General features: G+C 36.2%; 1 protein-coding gene across 8 annotated transcripts in view; it reads left to right on the top strand.

Annotated features, from left to right (window-relative positions):
* ARMC3 (armadillo repeat containing 3) overlaps positions 1 to 27,315 on the top strand; it is a 99,020-nt gene that overhangs the window by 53,746 nt on the left and 17,959 nt on the right. For 5 of the 8 annotated variants that reach the window (XM_055708341.1, XM_055708340.1, XM_055708336.1 and 2 more), the window contains 9 exons: positions 98 to 215; positions 1,630 to 1,755; positions 3,508 to 3,576; positions 3,899 to 4,074; positions 5,366 to 5,560; positions 6,365 to 6,548; positions 11,813 to 11,965; positions 12,090 to 12,195; positions 26,074 to 26,323. In XM_055708341.1, the coding sequence (XP_055564316.1) occupies positions 98 to 215; positions 1,630 to 1,755; positions 3,508 to 3,576; positions 3,899 to 4,074; positions 5,366 to 5,560; positions 6,365 to 6,548; positions 11,813 to 11,965; positions 12,090 to 12,195; positions 26,074 to 26,323 (1,377 nt within the window). The remainder of the gene's footprint in view (positions 1 to 97; positions 216 to 1,629; positions 1,756 to 3,507; positions 3,577 to 3,898; positions 4,075 to 5,365; positions 5,561 to 6,364; positions 6,549 to 11,812; positions 11,966 to 12,089; positions 12,196 to 26,073; positions 26,324 to 27,315) is intronic. The other 3 variants (XM_055708344.1, XM_055708343.1, XM_055708342.1) reach the window with 2 other exon arrangements.

Here is a 27,315-nt window from a genome sequence, read left to right as displayed (position 1 = left end):
ACTAGATTATTTTTTTAATGAAATGTGGGAGTCTACTGCAGCACACAGGAAGACTCAGTATAAATCAAACTATTCCTTCTTTTTTTTTTGTTTGTAGTTTGATCCTTTATTGATTGAAAGCAAAACAGCAGCAACAGTTGTGCTGATGCTTAGTTCTCCTGAGAACGAAGTTTTGGCCAAAGCATGTGATGCTCTGTATAAATTTGCATCAAAAGGTTAGTCTTTTTGCAATGAACTGCTTAGATTTTGAAAGTGGTTCACAAACTTTTAATTTCCTAGCACTGAAATCTTCATTTAATCTCAAAGGTTTTGGGGGTTTTCTGAAATATCTATCGAACCTGTATTTGCAGTTGTAAAGAACTCCTGTAGTTTGCATGAAGGAAACTCCGATAATTTTGTTGTGGGATTTTACACTCTCTCTCTAACAGCTTGGTTTAAATATAACCTAGATCTGTTCTGTTATAAGCAACATACCTGCATCTGGGAAAGAGATTATTTTTTTTGTATTACAGATCTGAAAGATGTTTTGGTTCAGCTTGATGTGGCAAGCTTGGCAGAGGGCATGCAACCAAATCTTGAGTATGTGAAGAGAGAATTTGGACTGTTGGGAGACAGCTATGAACCGCACACCATAAACTCTTGTTGGCTCCTGCCCTGCTGTTCACACTAAAATGTGACACACTTCAAAGGACAGATATTTAATTTTTCTGGATCTACTAAATGAATACTACTTTAAATTGTTAATGCAGATATTCCTGCAATCTTCCAGAATACTAGTCTGTAGCTTTGCAGTGTGTCACAGGAGGAGTTATTTTCACTTTGCAGTTAATTTATTTCTTGAATTTTGCTAGTAAATTAAACCCCATTCTTCAATAAAAAAAAGTTCTTGTATTTTAATTGTTCTGGCCTGAGAATGAGCATCATTCCACAATTTCTTCTCACATTGCTCACTTGTAGCCAGAAAGAATAGGCATGGTTCATTAGAAAATTAATTATAAAGCTGTTGTGGGAAGTAAGAATAGGAGTAGGTTTTGGATTTTGTTTCTTGGATTTGGGGTGGTTTTTGAGTGAGCAGGAACAGAAGGCTGTAATTGTACAAAATGCTTCTGTTCTTTGCATGTCCAGAGCCTATTCAGCTACAAAGTGCTCCATTCTCAGGTGACAGAAATCTCCTCTGGGACTTAATGATCCTGGTAGTTGCTTCAGTTGAGGAGTAGTGGAGATCCACAGAATGAATTAGCTGTTATTTTGAGGAAGATGAAATTGGGAGGCAAGAAAAGAGGAAAATAAAATTAGGTTCTTAATGATACCATTCACATGTACTTTGCTAAATAGAAAGCTGTCCTTTGTTCTACCACTGCAGTCTCCCAACAAATTAGTTGGGTGTCCAACAGACAAAAGCATCCTTTGCTTTACAATTGTGAATTAATCCTAGGTACTATTAATCCTTGATGTTATTTGACACATGTTTATTTGGAGTGTAGATTACACAATCTCCCCAGGTCCTGTCCAGGCCTTTTTTCTATTATTCTACAGTCTGATAAAAGATCGGTAGCTGGTTTACTTTGTTACATTAAAACTGTGAGCTTATTGCATTTTTGTATAACTTTTAACCTAATTACTCTTCAGGTGATGAAAACAAAGTGACACTTCTTGGTCTTGGAGCAGTGGAACCTCTGTATAAACTCATCTCACATGAAGATCCAATTGTACGCAGAAATGCCATCATGGTATTTGGCATCATGGCTTCTAATCGTAAGAGTCTCCATTTTAAAATATTTTTCAGTGTGTATGAGTGTCATCATCAAAACAATACGTTGCCCATGTGAAAAAGTCTTACATTAACAGCCTAGAATAAAGGAACAAATTGAACTAGAGTGAACTCCAATCATTTTGAAAAAAAAATTACAAGAGAAGTTTTTTCCAACCCGTATTTTTGTTTTCACAGGGCCAAAGTGAAATAGTTTAATACTGGGGTTATGTCTGTCAGGGAAAGCCTGACTACATAAGATGCCCACCAATGTGGATATGACACAGTCTTCTCTTTCACAAAAGTTGGAAGAGAGGATAAAGTAGTATTTATCATCTACAGAAAATGCTGTGGTTAAATATCAGTTGTTACTTCAGGCATTAGTGTAACTACAATGATAAGGGAGAAAATGTGTTAAATTTATAGAGCTAACTCAAGTATTGATGGCAGAAAAAGCTGAACTGTCAAGCATGGGCATGCATATTTGCCCATCTTCTTTCACAGGTCAGTGCTGCTGTAAATATTTTGTTATCTGTATGTGAGCTAGTGAAATTCAAGTAGTCTTGAATATGTCTCAGAGACATTGCATTCACCGCAAGGTAGTAAATCTGCTGTAGCCATACCATTATTAAATGATTAAACCACAGTATATGCAGATTTTCTTGTACCTTTTTATAAGGTGAGAATGGATGTATTACATCCATGCTGGGTGGCTCTTTGCCAGATGATCAAGCTGCAGTGAGTGCTAGGTAGACATACCTGAAGATGATGATGTAAGGTTGAGTTTCAGTGGCTGTTATTTTTACATTGCTTTATAAACCTACATCTAATTAATATAATCAATAAGGTCTTACTTTGGTAGATGTTGTACCCAATTGTTTTCCATGGTGGTATCCTAACCACTATTTAAGTCTTTTCATCAGCTGCTATCTGCTTTTCATGTTGTGCTGGACCTCATGATCTTTACCTTACTTTCAACTCAGCACTAGCACATAGTCATTCCCTTCAGACCTTGGTTTCCAACGCTGCTGCACAAACATGGATTTGAATGGCTGAAAATCTTCCATTTTTATTCACATCTTAATTGTTTTTTTCTTTAAAAGTAAATGCAACTCATACTTTTTTTCTTACGTTTCAACACTGTAATGTGTTGATCATAACATTGCCCTGTAAAATCACATGTAGTCTGTCCCAAAGGATGTTTTTTGGTTATTCAGTGGTTGTGGTTTTGCTAGTTTGCCATTGACAACAATAAAAACCCATTCTGCAAGTCTTTACTGTGATTTCAATAAGACCTATGAAATTCATGTTTTCGGTTTGCAGTGTGGGCTGTGTTACCATGAAATTAGAAAGTGACAGCTTGAAAATTAAATAATGGAAGGATTGCTTTTAGTTTGATAGTTTTAACCACAGATAATTTTAAGTATTGGGATATGACTTCTTTGACAACTAAAACTGTGCAATATTTAGTCAGAACCTGCTAGATGCAAATATTTTGAATGAAGTTTCAATAGAGTATTGAGGAACTTCATATATATCAAATGTCAGAGATATTGTCTGATACTTGAAAATCTCCTCTGTGTTTTCTGGGCCCATTATGATCTTGGTATAACTTCAGTTATGTGTTATTCCCAGTCAGATCGTTTTGTCACTCAGGGAGTAACCATAAGGGCATTTGCCTTGGAGCAGAATCTGTTTCTTTACTCAGCCAAGAATGCCAAATGAAAGGCTTCATATTTGTGTTTATTTCATTGTAGATGATGTCAAGAAGTTACTGAGGGAACTGGATGTCACAAGTTCACTTATATCACAGCTGGCACCAGAAGGTAGCTTGCAGTATTCATTCCTTGTGCAAAAATACACTCAGAAGTAATTATGATTGCCATTTGATCAGACAATAACGTCTTCCTTGCAACTTATGATTGGTCATACTATGTGTTAAATAGGTAATTGCTTTTATAGGAGTAGCCCTGTTACTCACTGAGTAGTGTTTTATGTCGTACAGATGGAGCAACATGATTATGGCAATGTTAGATATGATTAACAGCTATTGTTTATTGACTTTAAATAATATTGTGAACCACTCAGTTAGTGAACATACACTGTGCTGAATCAAATTTGATCAAAATATTTTTTTTTTCCCCACAGAAGATGTAGTTATCCATGAATTTGCTACTCTCTGTCTAGCACATATGGCTGTTGAATATACTACTAAAGTGCAAATATTTGAGCAAGGTGGATTAGAACCACTTATCAGACTGCTAGGTAGCCCTGATCCTGACGTTAAGAAGAATTCAGTTGAATGTATCTATCTCCTGGTGCAGGTAAAGTTTGTTGTTGTTTTAAATTAGAGGCGGATAAGCACTTCCCCCCACCCCCACCCCTTTAGGGTTAATAATTATGAAATATTTAGTTCCATTACTCCCCAGTGTTTATCAATGTATTTGAAAACATGACACCAAAGTCCCTGTTACAGTAGTTATGAATATAGATGATTTGGCTATGATTCTGTTGAACTTAATGCAATTATCCATGCTATACAGCAATGTGAGATCAGAATCAGATTCAGATTTTTTTTAATTAATATGAATTTGTTTTCTTAGCTGGAAATTGTTAATCTCTGTAATGAGAGTTATAACCTGTCTATCCAAAAGCTTGAAATAATCCTGTAAATTAAAGAACTAACAATTGCGTTGTGCCTTGTTATAGCCAGCAAGTCCATAGCCACAATTTTGAACATCTTTTTAATGAAAGGTGAATGCTGTCAACAGCTACTTTCCATGCTGGGAGGAACAGATTTGTTATTGGCTACTTTCACACTCAGCACTAATGTCATCCATATGCTGCTTAGCAAAAGAATGGTGCATTTGTATGGCAGTTCTCTTCCGTGGCTTAAGCGAATCAATTCAATAATGAATTCAGTTTATAACTCTATCTCTTTTGGGGCATCAGAGCATGTCTATTCAGAATCACATTTTACTCTTTCTCCTTTTTTACTATCTCACTGTCTTTGTTGCAGGGTATATCTGGATAACTGCACCTGGTGCTTGCTTATATTGATAAGGATAATTGCATGCTGCACATGTGCAATAAGCTATTTAAAAGCAAATTGTAATTTATTTAATTTTTTCTATTTTAATATAATCTACTACTGTCTTTTTATTAAGCTGCATACCCACTGTTTAAAGTTGAAATTTTAACTAAAACAAAAAGATATAACCAGGCAACTACAGCAGAGTGCAAAATCTATTTTCCCCCCACTAAGGTAAATAAAAATGATGAAACTAAATTTGAAAAACTTTCTTGAAGAAACATGTATGTTGATACAAAAAAGGGAAAACTAAGAGTATACAAGCTTCCTTAGACGGGACTAGATTCTGTAGTGTGTACTTCGGTCATGCAAAAAAAATTGGAATTTAAGGTTGGTGGGGCTTGATTATATTAAATATGATTCTTAGCTGAAAAGAAAGAAATCTTCAGAACTGGAAGCTCTGGGGTATTGACTTATTTTCTGTGTTTGAAATCAGATTTTTAGTGTTCTTTCTGCAAAGTCAGGAATTGATGTACTGTTACATTCTCTATCACTAACATTCTTTGTTGAATATTTTACTGCAGGATTTTCAAAGCCATGCTGCAGTTCGTGCACTGAATGTAATTCCACCCTTGCTGGAACTACTGAAATCTGAATACCCAGTTATTCAGTTGTTAGCCCTTAAAACCTTAGAAGTAATTAGCAAAGACAGAGAAACCAGGATAATGCTCGGAGAAAATAAAGGATTAGATTGTCTTCTGAGGATACTGGAAACCAATGTACAGTTTACTTGCCTTAAAAGTTTTTTGTTCTTGCTGCTAATGTTTGTATGACTAATGAGAAATAATACTTGTGTTGTGGAAGAATGATAAAAGAAGAAAGAGCTCCTTACTTGGAGCTAACTGTGATAGAAATAGGATAAGCTAGAATACCTAACTTAATAAGAAAGGGAGCAAAGAGATTCACCAGAATGTTTATATTTGGTTTATTGCTTTATTGCTATTAGTAATACTAGTTTGCATTTACTGTCCATTTCTCAGTATTGTAAATATCAGAAAAATTCACCATATAGCTTTTTATATGATGTTTTCTCAACATTTTCTATTATATGCTGAAATCAGGTGCTGGTTCCTACTTTGAACACAGATTTTTTTTTTCTGAATTGTCTTTGATATCAATGGACTTAAATATAATTTCCTACCTTGGAAATTTCATTGTTTATGTCATTATGAGTCTCATTTTAGTGCTTCATGAGTTCAGATGACACCATAGGAAATATAATGTGTGGAGGATTCTGTGAAGTTTCTGAAATTTTAAGATGACAGGTCCTTTCTGAATACCTGCCTAACCCACTTTGATGTAAATGAGAAACTTTCTGGGTTTTTACTGTTTTTGATAAATTGTGTGGCATCCTAACGTATATCAAAGAAATTATACAAAAAATATGAGTATGAAAGTATGTACCTTGCAGTATGAATAAACTGTCCAGATGAAAGTTATGACAATCATCTGACAAAGTTAAAAGACAAAGATATTTTAATCATGATTTTAAGGTTTTTTGTTTGGGGGTTTTTCCTTATTAGGAATTCAGTGATCTACATGCGGAAGCTCTTGCTGTGTTGGGAAATTACCTTGAAGATGTGCATGCTCTGCAACTGATTCAGCAGACAGGAGGCCTTAAAAAGCTACTTTCATTTATAGGAGTCTCTACTGTCCCCGATATTCAGAAGAATGCAGCAAAGGCAATTACCAAAGCAGCTTATGACTGTATGTGACTTTATAAAAATCCATGCACATGTATTTGTTAATGAAGTAAATTTTCATCCAGGATGAGGCCATCTTACCCAGTTGAGGGTAGTACTTGTGCTGAGGAACACAATAGCAAGAATGAGTTTACAGTGATGAATCTTGCCAATCAGAGCAGCAGTTCTATGCTAGGCTATATATGTATATGAACATGTTTAGATTTTGCCTCAATTTGTTTTCAAATATAATATATTCTTGCAAAATGCTGTCCTCAAAATAGAAAATGGAGCTCTAAAAATATGATCTTTATCTTTCTTTTAATGATGCCAGGTAACTGCCATCTAAACCCACCTTCATATACTATTTCTCATCACTATTAGTTAAGACCTAATTGCAAGCTTACTTCCTTTTGCATACAACTGCTTGTCTAAACGTCAGGCAGTTTCAAATACAAGTTCCTTCAACAGGGGCATGAAAAAAAGCCTTTCAGATGGCTTGCAGATTAATATTCCCAGTGGAGTTAAATAGTTTCGTTGTCATATTTATATAATTATTCATCCTATAGTTCTTTTTTATACACTTTTCTTTAATTCATGAAAGAATTCTGAATTGGACAGAACATGCTCATCATTTTTGCCCACAAGGATGCTCTTTAAATAAATTACATCTGAAATGCCTTCCTTGCATTGGCTTCTGAGTTGCAACATATGCCTAGTAGGTAGTGCTGTGTAACAAAACGCAATATAAGAAGTAACATTCTTCTGTCTACAGAAGATTTTAATTCTGTCAAGGGATTTTGATGACAGTAACTATGACGGTACAGCTTAAATACTTCATTCATATTTTTATAATCTTGTTGTTGAATTATGCCTTTAATTTATTTGTATTTTACAAATATGTTATCTAATTTAACACATGGCTAAAATAATCTCTCCTTTCTACAGTATTTCAGACCTCCTTTCTTCTCTTCCCCACCCTATCTTTCCAATTCTTTTCTCACCTAGCTTAGTTTGACGTCCTGAATATTTGTAATTATTTGGGTTGCAAATGATACATGAAAAGAGTGGAGTCTACCTTTCCTAGTATTCTGTGGATTTCTGTGTGCTTTTATCTTGATTTATTGGAAGCTTTGCACGCCACTGAAAAATTTTTTCATTAATGTTTAAATATCAAAGATAGGAAGGGACCTTCTTATGCCAGATTTTTCTTTGTGTATTTTCCTGTATTGTTATTTTATTATGCTACTTAGGACTGTCAGTATCATTTTTATAGTCCTGTGACAGGCTTATAAGTAGTATGCTAAGCAGATTTATATTTACTCCTACTACTTCCTACTGCATCTTACTCCTTTTTCATATATATTTTCAAATAAGCATAGCCGCCTTTTCCTCTTTCACACCTTTTTCAGTTTTTGTGGCCTAATATTTTAGCAGCTGTTAGTAGAAGCATGTCTGAACACAACATTTTTAAAGCACAGTGGCAAGAACTGCACATAATATATTACAGTACTGCCTATGATCTTATATCATGGGATGTTACCGTCAGTGAAGATGCATCTTCTTGTCATACTCCTTTACAAATGGAGTCAATGTGGTTTCATTATAAAGGTTTGCTCTCTTCTTCAGGCTATGACAGTTGGTATGGATGCAGCAAGCTGGGAAAATAGATCAAAAGAAGATTTAAATTATTTGCTTCCAAGCTGCAGAATTTGGTAACAAACAGTTAGACAAAAGGGAACATGTACTGGTGCAGTGAAAAACACAGTCCAGTAAACTTGCTGCTCAACATGGCTCCCAGAAGTATTAAATTTATTTCAAATATATAGAGCTACTGGTCTAAAGTCAGCCTTCCAGTGGGAAGACAAGTGGCATTGAGGCCATTATAAGAAATAGTCCAAGTGCAAAAAGAAAACAAATATTTTCAGTTCTTGTCTGTTTGGATTCTGGTTGTAAATTTACTAAACAGCCTATCCAAACTGCAACACTAATGTATACTATATAATACTTGCATTGATGTAAATCTAATATAATACAACACAGCTCCAGATTCTTTTTTGACTTTTTCATTAAATTGGCAATAGCCATACAGTAGCCCACATTCTTCATGTTTGATAATTGTGGTTGCAGTTTACCAACATGTCCCACATACTTGAGGAAAAAAATACTGCTTTTCACTGAAATGAAAAACTTAGTTCTGCTATGATAGAACATGTACTCAGCTGTTTTTTTAATCCTGGAAGTTGAGTATACAACAGTGTCTGGTTTTGAATTATGGTTGAAGGATGGAATCTACTTTTGTTTTTTTCCTGATAGATGTGATCATAGCAAACAGTTTTGTTTTATGTTCCTTTCAACCCTTTGGAAAGGGACTCCTGTATCTTTTTGGTTTTGTTGTGACAATACAGATGTATCACTTAAAAGCTATTCTCAATATCAGTATAAATTACATGGTGTAAACACTATATTCAATTTTAAATAGCACCTTTAGGATGCTGCTCTGTTTTAAGTAAATTAATATTGATCAAATTTCTATACATAATCATTATCCCTTTGCCCCTGAAGATTTTTTTTCTGCAACATAATTTTGAATGTAATGTATTAATTTATCACTGGTTTTATTTTGTATGTTCAGAATTGCAGTGGTGAATTTACTGTAATTCTCTCCTTGCCCAGCAAATAATGCAGTCATTTCCAAATGCAAAATACAATTTAATGCTATAAATTATTGAATATCTGTGAGTAGATTATCTGGACAGTTGATTAAGTAGAGCCTGACTTTCCCCTGACAATGCCAGACACACCAGCAGCAACAAAATCCTATGGAGTGTGCATGGAGAAAGTGATGATCATGCTCACTTGAGTCTGGCCTCACTGTGCCAAACTTCTGGTTTGAATCTTCCCACTATTTACATGTATCTAGGTGCAAATCCTTTCTAAAAGGAGCATGCGTAGCCAGATTAACATATGCTTTTTCATAATACAGGTTTGTATTCATCTGGGTTATCTCAACTCACAATCAGTGAGAGGTCATGGTACTATTTAATACTAACTTTTTTTCATTTCATATTGGTATAAATAATTCCATAAGGTGATGACAGTGAGCTGAATAGTTAATCAGTAGAAGTCTGATCATGATTTGGGGTAAGGGGAAGTAGGAAAATATATTGAAAAACAAAGGTTGGCTCGTGATGGGGTCAATGCATGAAAAGCTGGACAGAAGTGTTGGTACTCCAGACCCGCTTAGTTGGGTATGCCTAAGTATTTTACTTCATGTTAAATCAATGTATTGAAATTACTTAGGGGTCAAGAAATTTGTCACAATAAATATGATGTTGGCACTGACGTGAGAAGTGCTTAAGTACAAAGGATGCTTTTCATTTCTACATTCTTTTCTATACTAAAGGAAATAGAAGAAACATCATAGAGAGGTGATCTGCAGAAAATATTCATCCCTTACATAGAATTGGCACCTGGATCTTAAAATATTAATAATTTTCACCTGTCTAGCTAGCTAAATATAGGTGCATACTCTTTACTGTAAATTCAAATCTAAAATCTGTTTTTCCACATTACTGAAAAATGCTTTATTCTGTTTAAAATTTTTTAAATCACTGTTTTCACTCATTCAAATTAATTACATTATTATTATTATTATTATTTCATAGAGGTAAAAATTATGTTTAAAATCAAACACCTATAATCATAACTGCCTTCAGAAGCAAGAATAATTTTTAAGGAAATTTGTATAGTTGTAAGTAATTTGCTGTACAAGAACCAAATTACTGATGCATGAAGAACCTCTAGAGATCGTTATTGGGGATTATGGACTACTTTGGCAAGCAACAGGCCAGCAGCATACTTGATGACTTGTCAAAACGGTCTGTAATCCCATTTAAGGCCTTCTCCTGAGAGCTGGCCTGATACACATCAAAGTTGTGGCCAAGGTTCTGCAGACGCTTAAAATCCTCTCTGTTTTATTTGTTGCATCTTTTGCTTTGTGATTTCAGTTGCATATTTCTGATGATTCTAAAAATACTTAAAACTGAGCTACAGAGGGGAAAACAGCTAGCCATCTCACATAGGTGCATTGAGTCATTTCTGCTGTAACTAGATTTTCAATCAAACTTTCTTTTCATTGGCTTTGTGGACTTCTATTTGTTTACTTCTACTCACTATGGATTCACGGATTCAGTTTTGTTTAAAAGAATACTTACAATTTTTTTCTTTCCTTTTTAAACTTTTTATTCGTCGGACAACAGTCCAAATAAGGGAATGATCCCTCAAAATGTTAGTAAACACTGGTAGAATTTCCAAATGTGTTCAAGTCCTACTACTTCTCAGTTCCTGAATATCTTTGATACATTGGAAAATTTTACCATATAGATATAACTTACAGAATGTAATGAGTCTGCTTTAAATTGTGCATATGGTTAAATGTTTATTGACCCTCATAATGGTAGAGCTGTGCTGTCCAGTGCTTCTGGCTGAGAAAGTTTCACTTGGGGCTCTTTCTAAACAAACACCTGCACTTCTGATCTCATCCATTTTGAGATGAGTGAGTTGATTAGTATAATTGTTAGATGTCTGTAGACACTTTGAGATGCTCTGTGTTGTTACCTGTGTAGAGGAAGGGAATATTTATGTCCTTCCTTAGCTGCTGCCAATCATTGTAATATAGGTCAGCAGTAAGCCCTGCATCAGCAGGCTAAACTACAAAATTGAAATGCTTTGCAAAGTGTCCATTAATGAAGAACCACAAGGCATGCAGAATTTAAAATTCAGTTTTTAACACCCCTTGCCTGTTTTTTGTCTGTTGTAGTGTATTAATTGGTAGTCCACGAAGTTTGAATGTACATTTACTAGTACATTCTTCAATTTTATGCATTTGGACTTTGTTAGCATAAACCAAAGTTTTGACCAAAGTCCTGAGTAAATATGATCTGTTTAATTGGAAAAGCTGTTTTCATCAAGCCTGTATGCATTCTGCAGCCTTAAGTCTTATAAAGAACAAACTGTGCATTCTGTTGGGTTACATGTGTTTAAAGCTGTATTTAATAGTCACCTTTTGGGTTGGATTCAGAGTTCACTGAAGTCTAATTGGTTTTGGGTCAGGTCCTTTGTGTACATTTCTTAATTGCTGGTGCCTCTGTTACTAAACTGTTTCCATTTTCACGGTATCAAAAGCAAGTGTTATGTTAGAATCAACTATATGAAATTAAAATCACATCCTTTCACTGATTTGGAAAATGAACGCAGATTAATACTATTGTTCTTTTTCATTTAAAGCTGAAAATAGAAAAATCTTAAATGAGGAAGAGGTTGAGAAGTATCTCATAAACCTTTTGGAAACTGATAATGATGAAGTGAAAGTTGCTGCTTCCCAAGCAATTTCTGCCATGTGTGAGAATTTAGCTAGCAAACATGCATTTGGACTCCAGGGTAAGTAAGGTGGGAAGGGATGAACTGAGAATCTGTGCTTTTGCTTTAATAAGGAGCATATTATACTTTTGCAGACTGCCATGGTTTGTTTAAAGGTTTATGTATACAACTGTTTCTTTCAAAGGGATTCCCCAGCTAGTACAGTTGCTAAGCAGTGACAATGAAGAGGTAAAAGAAGCTGCAGTGACAGCATTAGCTAATTTGACAGCAGCCAGTCCTAGGAATGCAAGGTGAGTCTGCAATAATTAAATTATTATTTAAAACACTAATCTGAACACAAGTGATAATATTTCGATTTTTAAAGAATGCCTCATCTTGTCCTTATCCTGCAAGGCAGGTCTATTTGAATTTGACTGTAAGGCACTTTTTGGTTCTTATGAGTCATCTGGAATAGGTTGGTTCTCATCAGTGTTACAAGAGTTACACTACCTGTACTATCATTTGCTTTATCAAGGAAAGGTATGAAGCAGATGTAATGAAAGCAGAGATAAAAATCATGTTTTGAAGAGAACATATGAAGAAAATATGTCTTGTAATCTAAGGCATTAAATGTAGGATATTTTTTGAAAATTCAATATCACTAAGGTATCCTTTAAAATGTGATGGTTCATGCAACTTTGTTGACAGATGTAAACCCAGTCTTTGAGGGAGATGGCACTCAGATATTCTGAATATTGGCATTGTCTTTCTTTTTTTACTGTTTCCCAAGTAATAGAGAATGCTCATAGTTCATTCTCTAAAGGAAATGTAATTTCAGTATCCAAAATAACTAACAAAGGATGGCTAGTTGACTATAAGTTCCAAAATAATTGTATCAACTAAATTCTACTGTCAGTTGAAGAGTTCTGTTACCCCAGCTCTATTAAAAGTTCTGTTCAGGGAAAAGAAACAGAGCAGTCTGACGTATATGAGCAATCACATGTAACTAACAAACCATAAAATAAAATTCCTTAAAAGTTTCCTGGAATATACTTAAGGAAGTTGTAATCCATTCACAGGCATTCTTTGAAGTGAAAAAGTAAAATAACTCACCAAATAAATTATTTGTTTCAATTTATTGATTCAGCTCTATAGTCACCAGTATTCACTTAATGTTACCAGATGGAGCCATAATTTGACACAAGAGAATAATACTCTGTTCTCAGATTCACGTAGTAGACTTTTTTTGCCTGATATTCTGCTCTCCTCATGTGCATGACTCTTCAGTTGGTGTCAGTGGGAGTCATACACACATAAAAAGAGCACAGTACTGGAGTCTAGGGGTCAAACTTTCAGGTCTGCTACAGCTGTTTCTCGTAGCGCAGCCCTTTGAGGTTTCACATTGTGAAAAGGGAATCTCTGGAGAGTTTTGAGTTGGTATAGCAGCTTATGCCAATTCATTCAGTTTCTTTTGCCAAGGAGATAGTCAGGACATTGTTTAGCTCAACTGCTAGAACAATTCTCTGAGACCTCAGGCAGGGAAATAGCTGTCTCTGTTCTTCTGCATTATAATGAAGTCCGTATTTGTTTCTTGCTGGGCAGAGTCAGGAAATTGTAAAGGTGGCTTACATATACTTCTCTCTCTTTGCAATCCAGCTCCAAGTACAATATGGAAGCACCAGATAATCTAATCACAAGTCTTCTGTGAAAATCAGGAAGCAATAATTTACATTAAATATGTATATTGGATGAATGCCATGTGACTATATAATTACTTCAAAGCTTCATTTCTAAATCAAAACCATTAATAAGTCATAGAAGGGTCCAAGTGTGACTAGGATCCATAAATGAATATATAGAGTTGAACCCTCAGCTGGTACAAATTGGTATAGTTCCAGCTCACTGACTGAGTGTCTGGCCCGTATTTATTTTACATTCACATAATAGGAAAAAAAATAGTTTGCAGAAAATGCATTCCAGATTGAGTTACCATAATCATATTTCGTTCTGGAATATTTTGTGTGTTGTCTTGTAAACCACTGAAAATAAATGTACATATAATGAAGATGCTGATATACTTTTATAATAATGTGACTTTGCTGTGTAATTATGTTGACAATATTCTGGTCCCAATTGAGACTAATGAGAGTAGTGCCCTTTTATTGGTTATATATTAGATTCTTCTTATAAACCCTCTGAGAATATTAAATCATAAAGCTAGTAGTAGCAGGTAGACCTTATGTGGCAAGAACAAAATGGCTACAGTAAAGGGGAAGACTGTTTACTGTAAATGTTTTCACTTTTTACCAGCCAGCCAAAAATTCAATCTTGTTGAATTCATGTGCTCTGCCATATTTCATTTCATGAGCATTTTTGCATGTATTATATTGACTGAAGGATGCGTACCTTGCCTTTTCATTTCGTACAGTATATATTACAGAATTTTTTCTGGAGATTTTTCATTGTTCTAGGAATATTTGGTCAAGAAGTGTTGTCTGCTTTTCATATAACTTGGAAAGAAATGCAAGTTAAAATAAATTGTGTAATTAAGGCTCCCACAATAGCTATATAAGGATGAAGTCTTCCACTGATTAATAACACAAGAACAGCATAGGCAATGGGCAATACTACCCCCACTAATGTATATTAACCTTGACCTTTAGGTGCTTCCCCACAGCAATGAAAGGCTACTTCTATACCCCTACCCAATCAATCCTTTGTTTCTCAACTGAGACAGCTAATAAAGGTGTCAAATATGGTGGAGGTTTTGTAATTAGAACACCTGTTCACGATGAACAGGACAGAGACCAGCTTGTCGTTTCACACAAGTCCCCAAGAAACCACAATTTGGCAAAAATAAATAAATTAATGAATGACTGTGGCCCCTGTAGTATTTTAACCAAAGATCTAGAGCAGAAGAGAACATGAGTCCCATACAAATGGTTTGAGACAAAATGGATTTTCAATATGATCTCTACTAGAACACATAAAAATTACTATAAATAACTTCTAAAATATTTCAGCATTTAAGTTTTTGCTGCAGAGCTGATGATGTGTCGTGCTTCAGTAGCACACAGAAAAAAGTACGGTGTTAGTTTACAGATTGACACTCTCAGATGATGCTTTTATCATGATTTTATAGTAAAGTAATGACAGAATTTTAATGCTGATGTGTAAATTCATTTGATAAATTCATTTTAAACTTGTTAGTAATTAGGCTAAATAAACATAAAATTGCAAAGCATAGTGCAGTTTAAAATCCGATGTACTTATTCTAACATACGATAAAGAACTTACTTTGTTATGTTACTAGCTCTGAGTCCATCCTTGATCTATGTGTCGGAACTTGTTTCTGCGGTCTACTTCTGGGAAGAAGAGAATTACGTTCAGCTGGGTATTTGCATCCACTTCACTTTTTTTAATCCAGAACACTAACTTGCTTTATTGAAAATGGTATCCGGTTATTTGGATAGCAGAATGACATTTTAAAGAATCTATGAAATCTGTCTATTTTTGATGTGTCCAAGCACAGGGAAATGTAGACACTTCAATAATGTACCTTATGCACAAATTGAGAAATTACACACAACCAAAGAAACAGCAGTGCCATCTATTGGACAGAAAATTAAATTATTCCGGGCTATACAGCTAACTCCAGAAGAAATGTTTTACTTCAGCCGCTGCCAATTTTCTCCCATTTAAAGTATAATAAATTATTTTGGCTTTTCATGTAGTTTGGATAAGCTAATCTAGTGCGGCCACACCTCGAATACTGTGTTAGAAAGACACTGAGGTGCTGGAGCGTGTCCAGAGAAGGGCAACAAAACCCGTGAAGGGTCTGGAGCACAACTCTGTGAGGAGCAGCTGAGGGAACAGGGATTGTTTAGCCTGGAGAAGAGGAGGCTCGGGGGGGACCTTATCATTCTACAACGACCTGAAAGGAGGTTGTAGTGAGGTGGGTGTCGGTCTTTTCTCCCAGTAACAACAAGTGTTAGGACAAGATGAATTGGCCTCAAGTTGTGCCAGGGGAGGTTTAGATGGCTATTAGGAAAAAATTGTTCAATGAAAGGGTTGTCAGGTGATGGAACAGGCTGCTCAGGGAAGCAGTTGAGTCACCATCCCTGGAGGTATTTAAAAGAAGTGTAGATGTGGTGGGTGTTTAGGAGCACGGTTTAGTGGTGGACTTGGCAGTGTTAGATTGGTGGTTGGACTTGGTGATCTTAAAGGTCTTTTCCAACCTAAACGATTCTATGATTCTATGATATTAGTTAGAAGTAACACATACAAATAAGATCTTAAGTGTACCAGTTAGACATTAATTTGACCAGCTCTTTTCTTCAGTGTTGTCATAGCACAAATGCTGTTTCTAATAAGTATCTTCATAAATTTGGCAACGTCTGAATTCTGGGCACCTAACAGAGTTACTGCTAAAGAAAAATATATGCTACGAAAGTTAGAGCTTTGTACTGGACATGAAAACGAATTAACAGTCTCAGTAATATTTGTTTTAAATTGTTTATTTAAAGTGCAAAATTTATAGCATTCAGTTAGAGTTTGATCTGAGGGAAGAAGGAAAGGGATGTTTTTTGTTCAGCTCTTCTAAGGGCTGCAGGAAATTGTGGTACATGACAGGCTTATGATCCGGCAGAATATTTCTCCTGGGGTTTATGATTAGTGTCATGTTACATGTTTCTAAGTATTATATCTGGATTCAAGATAGTGAAGTATCTTCCCCAAAATTGCCAAATCAGCAAGCATGATGTTATTTAGTTTTCTAATTCTTTAATTCTTCACAGGAATTGGTGGACCTATTTACGTTGGCAAAATTATGTCCGTAGAGGCAGTTACAGGCATTATCACAGCATCTGAATTTATGCTCGCTCAAATATATCAGGATTTCCAGGATTTAGGAGTAGGTTTGGGTTAGGAAGATAGATTGGGAACTTGTTGGTTATGGGCAGTGCCCAGTGAGGAGAAAGTGAGTTGTTCCCTTGACTTCAGTGGCTGTGGAATCTATTCCAAACTGAAACTCATATACTGATCTAATGACCCAAAATACATCCTCGGTCTACTCCGTGTGGGTGGTGCTCAGCTGTAGTGAGAGTCTCTCACCTTCTTAAAAGGAGATTTTCAGCATCCACAACAGATTTTTATTGGTTTTAAGATGGGTATCCAGTTTTCTTACAGTTAAAATTTTGTTATTATCGTTAGGAAGTAATGATTATTACCATTAGGTAGTAATATCACTAGGTGGTAATCTTCTGTATTAGAAAATGGGAAACTTAGTCATAACGTTTCCCTTTCAAGACTGTAGGTGGAACCTAATTCACATAAATGGATCAATATTACATAAGATAATACATTTGCATGAATATATGTGTTAATTTATGAGGACAGGAGCAAACATTTCTAGTACATGAGAGCTACATTTAAGAACAGAAATAGGTAATAATCCATTGTATAGTTGTTGTCTTTTTTTATGGTTTAATAGTTCTACTTTATAATATAAGTTTGTGTTTCTGAAGGAGAAAATCAACAATAGAGTGCCACTAGCTGTATTGTGTAAAGGTAGTATGTTTTAATACTGACCCCTAGTGACAAAATTACATTTTTCAGCTGCTGTTGCTGCAAGGTAAAGGGATTTTGTTGGGGTTTGTTGGTTGTGTTATCTTTCACATTAGCACCCATTCAGCTGAGTCCTACACAAATACCAACAATTAACTCATGCCATGAACAGATTCCTGTTTTGACTTTCACTTACTGTATATCCATAGTGTGATCGGTGCTTTCTAAAGAAAATAAAAAGAAAACAGTCATTACCCAGGAACTCACAAGCTTTTCCTTACAAGTTGCACATTGACTTCCATTGAAAACTGCAAAATGTTTTATGGTAAATTGCTCCCTTGGCAGAAAAGCTGCATCAAGGCCTAATGCTGGGATGTCATTCAGAAATGAATTCCCACTATGACTTTAAAGTCACATCAGGTGACTTGTGCACAACCCATGAACAGTACCCTAAATCATGCCCTGGTGGCAGGTGCAAAGTGTTTCCCTTAGCCAGCTCCTGGTTTTCTCTCTTAGATTTGGGAAGGTGTGGCTGTATGGGAAAGTCCCTCTATAGACTCAGACACTGTACCTGCATTCTGTTCCCAGTACGGCTCTTTCACAAAAAAAAAATAAAAATCATTATGCATTTTCCTGTTTGTTTGTTTTTTAACTGTGTTGCCTGTCGGGTTATATTGAAGACAGAGACCACTATAGAGCATTCATCTCTATCTAACACAAATCTCATGTCACAGCATCCTAAAGTGCATGAGAGCCTAAGTATATGCAAAATAGTTTCAGACAGAAAACACTTCTAAATTGGGATAATGGTAACTATATAGAAGTTCTACCCATTATAGATATAGCAGAATCTTTTGGGCTGTTTGTACTCTGCTGCCTTCAAAGCCTTGGCAGTATGATCACTATTTATCTTAGCTGTGGAAGGCTGGAATTGCACTCAGACCCTGTGTGTTGTCACTTGTAACTTCCCATGGTAGATTTCTGTGGGATCAGGTGAAACTTTCTTCTTCCTGGCTGGAGACTCCTAAGCCTGGGAGAGAAAACTGTGTTTTATGTAGTGGCACAACTGCAATGATTTTTTCGGAGTGTGTAACCCTATGATGAGATTCAGTGATATGCACTAAGATGAGTTGTACTTTTTATGAATTAAAAGTGGCAAGACTTATTTTATGTTTGAGTAAGTTTCAGACAACTGTATTGGTGCTTTTACATGCGTATTTTCTTTGTAGAGTATTTCTAAACTAAATGCAAATTATTTAAGTATAAGTTTTAATTTCAGTATAGTGTGAAGTTACTTATTTTAAGTGTATATAAGGGAATTGCAAGTTCATGGCTGATCATGCAAAATTAATTCTACGCTGCTGTGAAGTTAACCTGTGCACTGACTGTGGCATGTTGTCTAATTTGACTGTCATGCACACAAGGGTGTAAAAATAAGCTTTCACAAGTAATTTTAATCCTTTTTACAATCTCAGTAATTTTATCTTAACATAGTAGTAGATGTGTACTTCCTTAGAGATTTAATTTTAAGAGAGGAAACTAAAAGTCTAAGTTTCTGTACTCTGAATCAGCCTAAGAGCTTGAGCCTTTAGCAAGGCAAAACAGATTGCTGCCATTGTCCAGAAAAGACTTATCCAGAAATGAAAGATGGGGCCAGGTTTCACAGTCCGAGTACGGTGTAGGGAGACTTCCTTGGCACAGCTTTCTTGTCCTTCCTCAGCTGGTGCTTGGAGTGGTGAACAGCCACTGCCGCCTCAGTCCCTGTTTTCAGATGAGCAGTTGTGAGGACCCTGCTTTGGCTTTTTCTTTCTTTCCCTTACATCTCCACGAAGGCTGCTCTGGCAACTCCTGAATGTTCCCTGGTACTTTGCTTTTGTAACAATGTGGATTCCAGACTCTCAACATTTGTGCTGAGTTACAGATTTTCGCATGCACTACCTCTTGGATCAGAAAGAAGGGAGAGGGATAGTGTCTTTTTCAGTGCTTACCCTGGCTGAAGCTACATGGGATATTTCAGAGGCAAAAAAGCTTTCTATTGCCTCTGAATTTCAAGCCTTTCTCATAATAGTGGAAGTGTCAGAAATTCTTAATAAAGGTTGCAAATAATATTATAATTGAAAGGCTCAGATGTCATGAATAGACAGTTCATTACCAATGCCCCTGGAATATTTTAAAGTTTTAGAACTCAGATCTGTGTAACTTTGTCAGATGAATTCAATAACAAACATAAGAAGATCTCTGTGTATGAGTCAGGTGTTACAGTCTCTGCTAACCCAGACAGTTTACGGTTTTATTGCTTCTGTACAGTGAGGTTTGTTGAGTTTTGGTTTTGTGATGTTTTAACAAGATACTTGTCATTAAAAAATGGAATAGAGGGGTTCAGTTCCTGAAATGAAAAAATAATACAGTTTGTTGATATCATCAGTATTTTTGTGTTAGCACAAAGGGGGCCCCAAACTGTTGAGCAATCTCTTGTGCTAGATTCCCTTACTCAGAATAAACCTATTGACATTAATTTCCCTTGTATAGTGAAGAAAACAGAAGTAATACTAGCCTTTAAATAAAATATAAGAGTCTATATACAAGTCAATTGCTTTTGAAAATAATTAACCCACAAATTGAAATTTTTGGTAGATACAGAAGACATTTATTGAATGTGATTATTCTGGTGGCATAACAAGGCAAATGAAGAATACTAATAAATTTAAGGGATAAAAAGGAAGCTATTTCCTGAGGTTTTTCAAACTTCTGGTTATGATATTCCTTCCGTCAGAAATTGTGTAATAGAGCTGGATCAAAAATGCTTTGTGTGAAAAAGAAGTCATGCGATTTAACACAGATAGAGTTGATTTTAAAAAATGTGTGTTTAATTAGATGCATAATTCTTATGCATAATTTACATGCAATTATGTATGAAAATGAGATATGCACAGGCATAAATGGCTAGCTAAGCACCTCACACACAATCACGGTAATTTTGCACAGAAATTAAACATGCAGTTGCAAATACATTTGGAAAATGAAGTCCATAAGGAGTGCAATGGCCTTTGTGAGGAGGAAAATTTTGAATTTTTTTCTGAGTCAAAACTGTGTTAAATCCTCAGTTGGAATGGGGGAAGTAAACAGCATAGAAGTGAATAAAAATATAATTTAATATAAACCAGTTTATGTTCAGTTGTGGTAGAAGAAGCAAAACCAAACATACTTTACCATTTTATGAAGTGTCAATCTCACTAATGTAAATTAAGCATAATCCAGAGTAAACAGTGGTGTGAAGCTGTACCACTGCTCTTCTCCTCTATCTCCCCTCCATGGAAGATTGCTTAGAGGTTTGGGGGGCAGTCTCAGCGGTTTCTGTCAGCTCTTTGGAGACTGATAGTTGCTTTCTCCATTAGGCTAGACCTTCTCTTCAGAAGGACAGGCTAGCTGAACCATTTCCTATTCACCAAGTAAATAATCCATTATCTTTCTTGCCATGGCTAGGAGTCTTGATTGGTGACAACTGTTATACTTGATGTGATGTCAACAAAGAGGTGGTTCTTGCCTCAGAGAGCTTATAATCCTAAAAAATAAAATTTTAAAAAGCACAGAGTTTTGGTCCAGTTTTTACTGGTGATTGTTTCCAGAACACACCACCAATATCTGAGCTTTCCTATTGCACCCCAGACAACTGAAGCAACAAAATATTCAGTTCAGTAAAATTCATATGCATCTCCAAACTTACTGTTTAAAAACATTTGTGTTGCAAAAAATTTTTGGTAATGATTTTATTGCCAACTTTAATTTCTTTTTGCAGTAAAAAAAGTAAAGAAAACATTTGTTTTTCGCAAACTCTCACTGTTTATTCTTTGAGTCTTGAGTGATCTTTTAGAGAATTTTCAAGAAAATAACTTGTTATAATGTATATTTAATAATTTAAATTAAGTATTATTATTTGACCTTTTAATGTTTGCCTTTCCAATGACACTTGAGAAATAATATTTTAGCTGTTCTTGAATGCAGTAATTTGAATTCAGTTGTAATCAGAATTTTAGTGTTTCACTATGGGGCATGGTTAAGGTCTTTAGGGTCCCTGAACCATGTATACGCTGGTTAAAATAAACACCTAACCCTGTTAGGTTAGGCACTCTAATGATCATAACCATGCGCTTATAGATCATAACATTTAAATTATTTTAACTTTGAGTTCTGATTTCTCCACTTGTCTGGTTTTTCTTGTTTGTGTCTTTGTTTGTAGTTCAGCTTCCATTTCTCAAAAAAACATGATGATATTGCAAATGCAACATCCTTTTTTTTTCTGCTTGCCATTGTTCTCTTTCCTTTTCCCTAGTCTTTTCTCTCCATGATTAGGGAATTTGATGTATTTTGAATCTTTACATGACACAGAGGAAAAAAGCTGTGGATTTATATCATTTACTCCTTTTCCACATCAAAAGGGGTATACTTTTTTCAGCTAAACCAAGGCTCCCTTCTTCCTTGAGGTTGTAGTCCTGTAGTAGGAGCACTGATGAAGTGCACCATCTCAGAAGGATGTGTCTGGAGCAGAGTGTGTTCTGGAGGCAGGGAGAGAGGCTACGCTGATATGCATTAGGCAGAGACAGTACTGGTGGAAGCTTCTTCTTCTGACTTACAAAACTACACAGTGTATGTCTCTGCCCAAGATAGAAGGGAATGAGGACCTCTGTACTTAGCTCTAAATGTGGTAGTATTTCAGCACCTTAAAAACTTAAGCACGTTAATTCTTTCTGTTCCCTTCTGAGGTCAGGCCTTGCTGTCTCTTCAGCAGCTGGGGCTCCGTGGCCAGGCTGACAGTGCTGGTGTTGTGTTCTGCAGCAGGCTGTGGGGTAGGAGTGGGTTGAACTATGGATTCCCCATTCTTCCTTCTTCCCTCATAACCTCTTCTGTACACACCTCTGTTCCCAGGACATAGCGTTGCCCTCAGGTGTCCACTCTTAAAATCTTACCCTCAAAGGTGGTGGTTACCTTCAACTGTCATTACCTGCTGTTGTCACTTCTAACATAAATTATTTTTGCCTTGTGATCCATTGTGCTACTCTACTCATGAAACTGTGATTCAAAATGAATCTGCGTAGTAGTAGAATGCAGGATTGAAATAAATATGTATGATCTTCTAAATCAGTGGTTCTCAACCTTTTTGAAGTTGAGTGGCACTTGAGAAAATTGGCTGTGCTCTATACCTCGCTGAGGTCAGCTCTGAACACATGAGGAGCTGTCACCTTGCTCCTTTGTTAAGTACTTGTGTACTTGCTGGCTTTATGGAAATTACAGTAAATCTGCTTATAGTGTGATTGGCTACCTCATTCAGTTACGTGTATCATCCTGGAATCAGTCTGTTGGGGACTATATGTTTATTTGGATTTCCTATGGGAGAATACATGTATTATTGGGTGTAGTATAGGAATAGTAAGTCCTATACGTACTGCAGAAGTATTGGATTTACTGCACCTGTGAGATGCAGTGATGCATTTCATGAGTAGTGGATCTGTCCCATAAATCCTGGAATTTCTGTGTATCTATTGTACGGGAAAAACTGTTTGATGTTGGTTTGGGGTTTTTTCCTGGGTAAGGTATGTGTGTATGCTGTGTAATGCTGTAAATCTAATAGCTTATGGACATGCATTTCTGTGCATGGCTCTGTGTGTGTGTATGGTGAGTCTCTCCCACACTTCACCAGCAGGTACATCATGTCATTGTTACACGTGCCATGAATGTGATGTTTTCTGGTAAACCTGTGATACATGTGGTGTATAGCTGATCCTTACATGTGCAATCAACATGTTCAGGATTTCTACATATACAGTAGCCTGAATAGAGCTACAGCACTCCTGATGCTGGAAATCTGGATAAAATTTTCATGGGGAAGAGAAGACAATATTAACCAGAGAACCTAGAAATACGGTGGCCTTACCTAAGTAAAAAAAAACAACAAACCAAACAACAAAATAAAATAAAAGAAAAGAAAAAAACAAACGGAATAGGAAAAACACAACAAAAACCCAAACAAAACATTTTCAGTCCTTCTTTATCTGGTCAAGGGAGAGAAGGGGAAGGAGGACACCCAGATAAGGTTAAATCCAGCTAATTTAAGTCAGTCTGAGGAGTGCAGTGCAAGACATCTGAAAACATGGAATTTGCTTCTGAACAGCAACTGAAGTGCTTGCATTAAAGTTACTGATGCTCCAGGAGGATTAATTAGCCAACACCAAACTGGCCTTATACCTTTATGCTGCATGCAAGCTAATAATCCTAGTCCCCTTTTGTCCCGGGATAGCTACCTTTTCCCTGGTTTTCCAAACTGGTAAATACTGCCTGCCTGCTAGCCTTCCTTACACCCATGCTCCAGTACTACCTGTGAGCTGCCATCACCTTGTAGCTATGGCAGGGATCAAACTAACAAACCCTGTTAGCCTCTGCTGATTCATTCCAGGTATGCTCAGGAGTATCTGCATCCATTTCTCTGAAAATCTGGTTTGTACATGCTTGCACTAAAATGAGTTCTTAGTAAGATCTACATCATGTTGCCCTTGTAATGGGATTACGTGGCACACACTGGCATGTATTCTGCTTTCTGTCCTGTTTGCATAAGAGCATGACTATCAGCATGCCTGAGATTTTTTAGTTTTTATCAATGCCTTGACAGTCTTTGATAGCATAACTCTTTCTTGTATATGTAATACTTCTAAACTTGTGTTTATTTTGTAACTGTGGAAGTTACCGAAAGGTTAGTTAGATTTTGGTAAGACACTGTTACAGTAAAAGTGAGATTTTCACATCCAGATTTCACTTATTAATATGTTGAGAGAAATTTAGCAAAACTTACAAAAATGTACACTCTTCAAGTGCTTAGATATGCTTGTATAGAGGTGGGAGGGTTTGGTATGTTTTTGATACAGACAAAATGTACTAAAAGAGGGTATAAAAAGCAGTTGCAAGGAAAATTCAAATTGCCATCTGCGCATTTCCATTGCTAACAATATTGCCAACTTTTGTTTAACAAACAGATGATCCCAATGTAAAATTACTAAGAGCAGATAGTGAATTGGACATATGCCTCAAATCATTCGATCAAATTTTATATACAAACTCAGAAGGAAGACAATTCAATTTTTATAGTGTTCTGGTTTATAATGACATTGGAGAAAATCCCACTGAAATGAATGTAAGATGGTATAGACAAGTTCCTGTGCTTAGTAGAAAGCAAATTTTTGGCAAGAAGGTCAACAAAAACCTCAAGATATGGAATATCTTATGGCATTTGAAGAATGTAAACTACATTTGTATCAGTAGTCTCTTTTGCCTATGGCAAAGAAGCCAAAGAACCCATAATGATGTGGTAGCCCAGAAACATAAGCCTTTTCAGATTTGTTAGAGCACAATAGTTTCCCCTCAGCCAGGCCAGGTTCTCTTTTCAGGGTTTGCATGAGTTGTAGTCAAAAGTTCACCATCATTACAGACCATGTCACTAGCTGCTTTCGAATATATTCTTTACCCCAGATACTAAATACAAAGTTGACTTTTTTTTCTCTTAAAAGGCATTATTCTGGTGAGTGCCAGAAGCAGAACAGCAATGTTAAGATTAAGTGCTCATAGGCCAGTTCCTTCTGCTGTGACTGAGATGTAGGCCCATGTGACTTAGCAGTTTTGCAGCATGTCAGATTTAAGTCATTTGCAAATGTGTCCTCTAACAGTGCAGCTGCCTGCGCGTTCTGCTGTCTCCTGCCTGAAGCTGCTATTTCCATAGTAGTGCCTCTCCCGCTGTTTGGGTTTTTTTGGCTGGTCTCTAACTTAAATTTCTGGAAGTATTTTTTAAAAAATCCCAACAATCTTCCCCAATTTTAATTGCAAACAGGTTGTTTTGCACATCTAGCTTAGAACTTGGCCACACTAGTGTTTGTCCCAGCACTGCTGAGAGGCAGCACCCTTCAGCCACAGCTGCAATGTCATCTAGGAGCCGAGGGAATATTTAAACTGGATCTGCTGTCGGTAGACTAGTTGATGTGGATCCATAGTCATAGCCAGCCCTGAAATCTGTGCTGTTGTACTCCTGCTGTCTAAATCTGCTTGTATAAAGCCAGCTCAATAATTTCGACATTGCACTGAATGCACCATGTGCAACTACTTTATAAGAATGGCAGAAGCTCAGTGTGCCATGTTTATGCCACCTAGGTATCTGGTCACAGAAATCTGCAGAGACAGTACAAAGAACAACAAGGTAATACTCTGTGCACTACAATCCTCATTAGAAGTAGTGCTAGAATGATTATGGGGAGAGGTGATAAGAGTCTGCAGAGGCATTTGCCTGGACCTAAAGATACAGAAATCCAGCATCTTTGAAAAGATGCAAGATTTAATTCACTTGTTCAAAACCTCAGAAAGAATCCATGTCCTAGTAAGTTAAAGAATCCAAAAGTTGGTGACTTGGTTTGTCTGCTTATGTTGTGACTCTTGAACTTCACACCAAGTCATATATAAATGACATACAGATATATATATAAAAAATCTTGAGATGTAATATAATACTAATTTACTTGGTAAATACAGCACATTAAGAAGAAAAAATGGTCCTAAAATAACAGAATTTTTTTCCTTCTTCATTTTGCTAGGGCTGTTGCTGAGGCTGAAGGAATTAAGCCATTGGTAAATACCTTGAATGCTCAGAGAGATGGAGCCATTGCTAATGCTGCTACAGTGCTAACAAATCTGGCCATGCAAGAGCCATTCCGCATAAATATCCAGAGCCATGGTATTATGAGTGTGCTTGCAGAACCATTGCGCTCAACCAGCAGCCAAGTGCAAAGCAAAGCAGCATTCACTGTGGCTGCATTTGGTTGTGATGCTGATGCAAGAACTGAGGTAACACTACTCTTTCAGGCTGTGGTTATTTATAATATTTCTAGATCCTCAGGTTGGTGTTATACTTAGCTAGAATATTTGTATTTTGCGTCTGTCCTCAAAGTCCTGGGCTTTCTAGATAGTAACTAATTTTTCACTTTCATCATAGGCTTGTTCAGCTGAATTTAGCTCAGTATGTCGTGAGAACTTGGAAAAGGTTTTCTTTAATTTGTATTTTTTTGCACCACATTAATGTTTTACAGCTTTTCAGTGGCTTCAGTGTGTTTTAACCAGTGCTATGTCTTAATCCACCTGTTTATGAGCATTAAACATGGAGGGTTTTTTTCAGTTGCAACTGTTGGCTGAACTTTGAAGATGAGAAGTTCTGTCCTCTTTACTCTCCCTCAGTGTTGTTCTGTTTCCCATTTTCAAGTCCTGAACAGCAATTTCTGACCTTCCTTAATAAGATACTGGATATGCATGGAATTCAGACAAGACCCAAAATATAATTAAACCCTTGATCAGTGGCATCCAGCAAGTTGAACTTTTTGCTGTTTATCAATGGTCATACTATTTTCTGTTCATAAATAATGATGATGCTATGTGCATTCATAGATCATAAGTTGGGGTTTTCTCATGGGTCAAGGCTGTTAATTAGGACATGAATAAGGGGCATAGATAATTAATCTACCTCTTTCAGTGTCCTTAAAATGTCTTTCTCCTCAAAAATCCAAATAAGCGATATTTCCTCCAGCGTGTATAGCAAAGATACTGTAGCACACAAGAGAATAGGATGTTAATAAGATTGTCATACATACAATACAATAAAAATTCAAATATATTGTGATGTAAATTAGTTGCTAGGAGGCAACAGAACACAGAAAAAGCTGTGTAAGTCTCCATGGCAGTCTTGGGTTGCATAGTCTCTTCATTTTCCACACCATAATCTAGTAACTGAGAAGCAAGGCAAGAGCCAGAAGGGATGTGTGCCATGTACCGCTCTGAATCTCACC

This window comes from Falco cherrug, chromosome 4, assembly GCF_023634085.1.
Source record: "Falco cherrug isolate bFalChe1 chromosome 4, bFalChe1.pri, whole genome shotgun sequence".
Classification (NCBI taxonomy): Eukaryota; Metazoa; Chordata; class Aves; order Falconiformes; family Falconidae; genus Falco; species Falco cherrug.
Note: the sequence above shows the minus strand (reverse complement) of the source record. Positions and strands in the feature narration are given on the sequence as shown.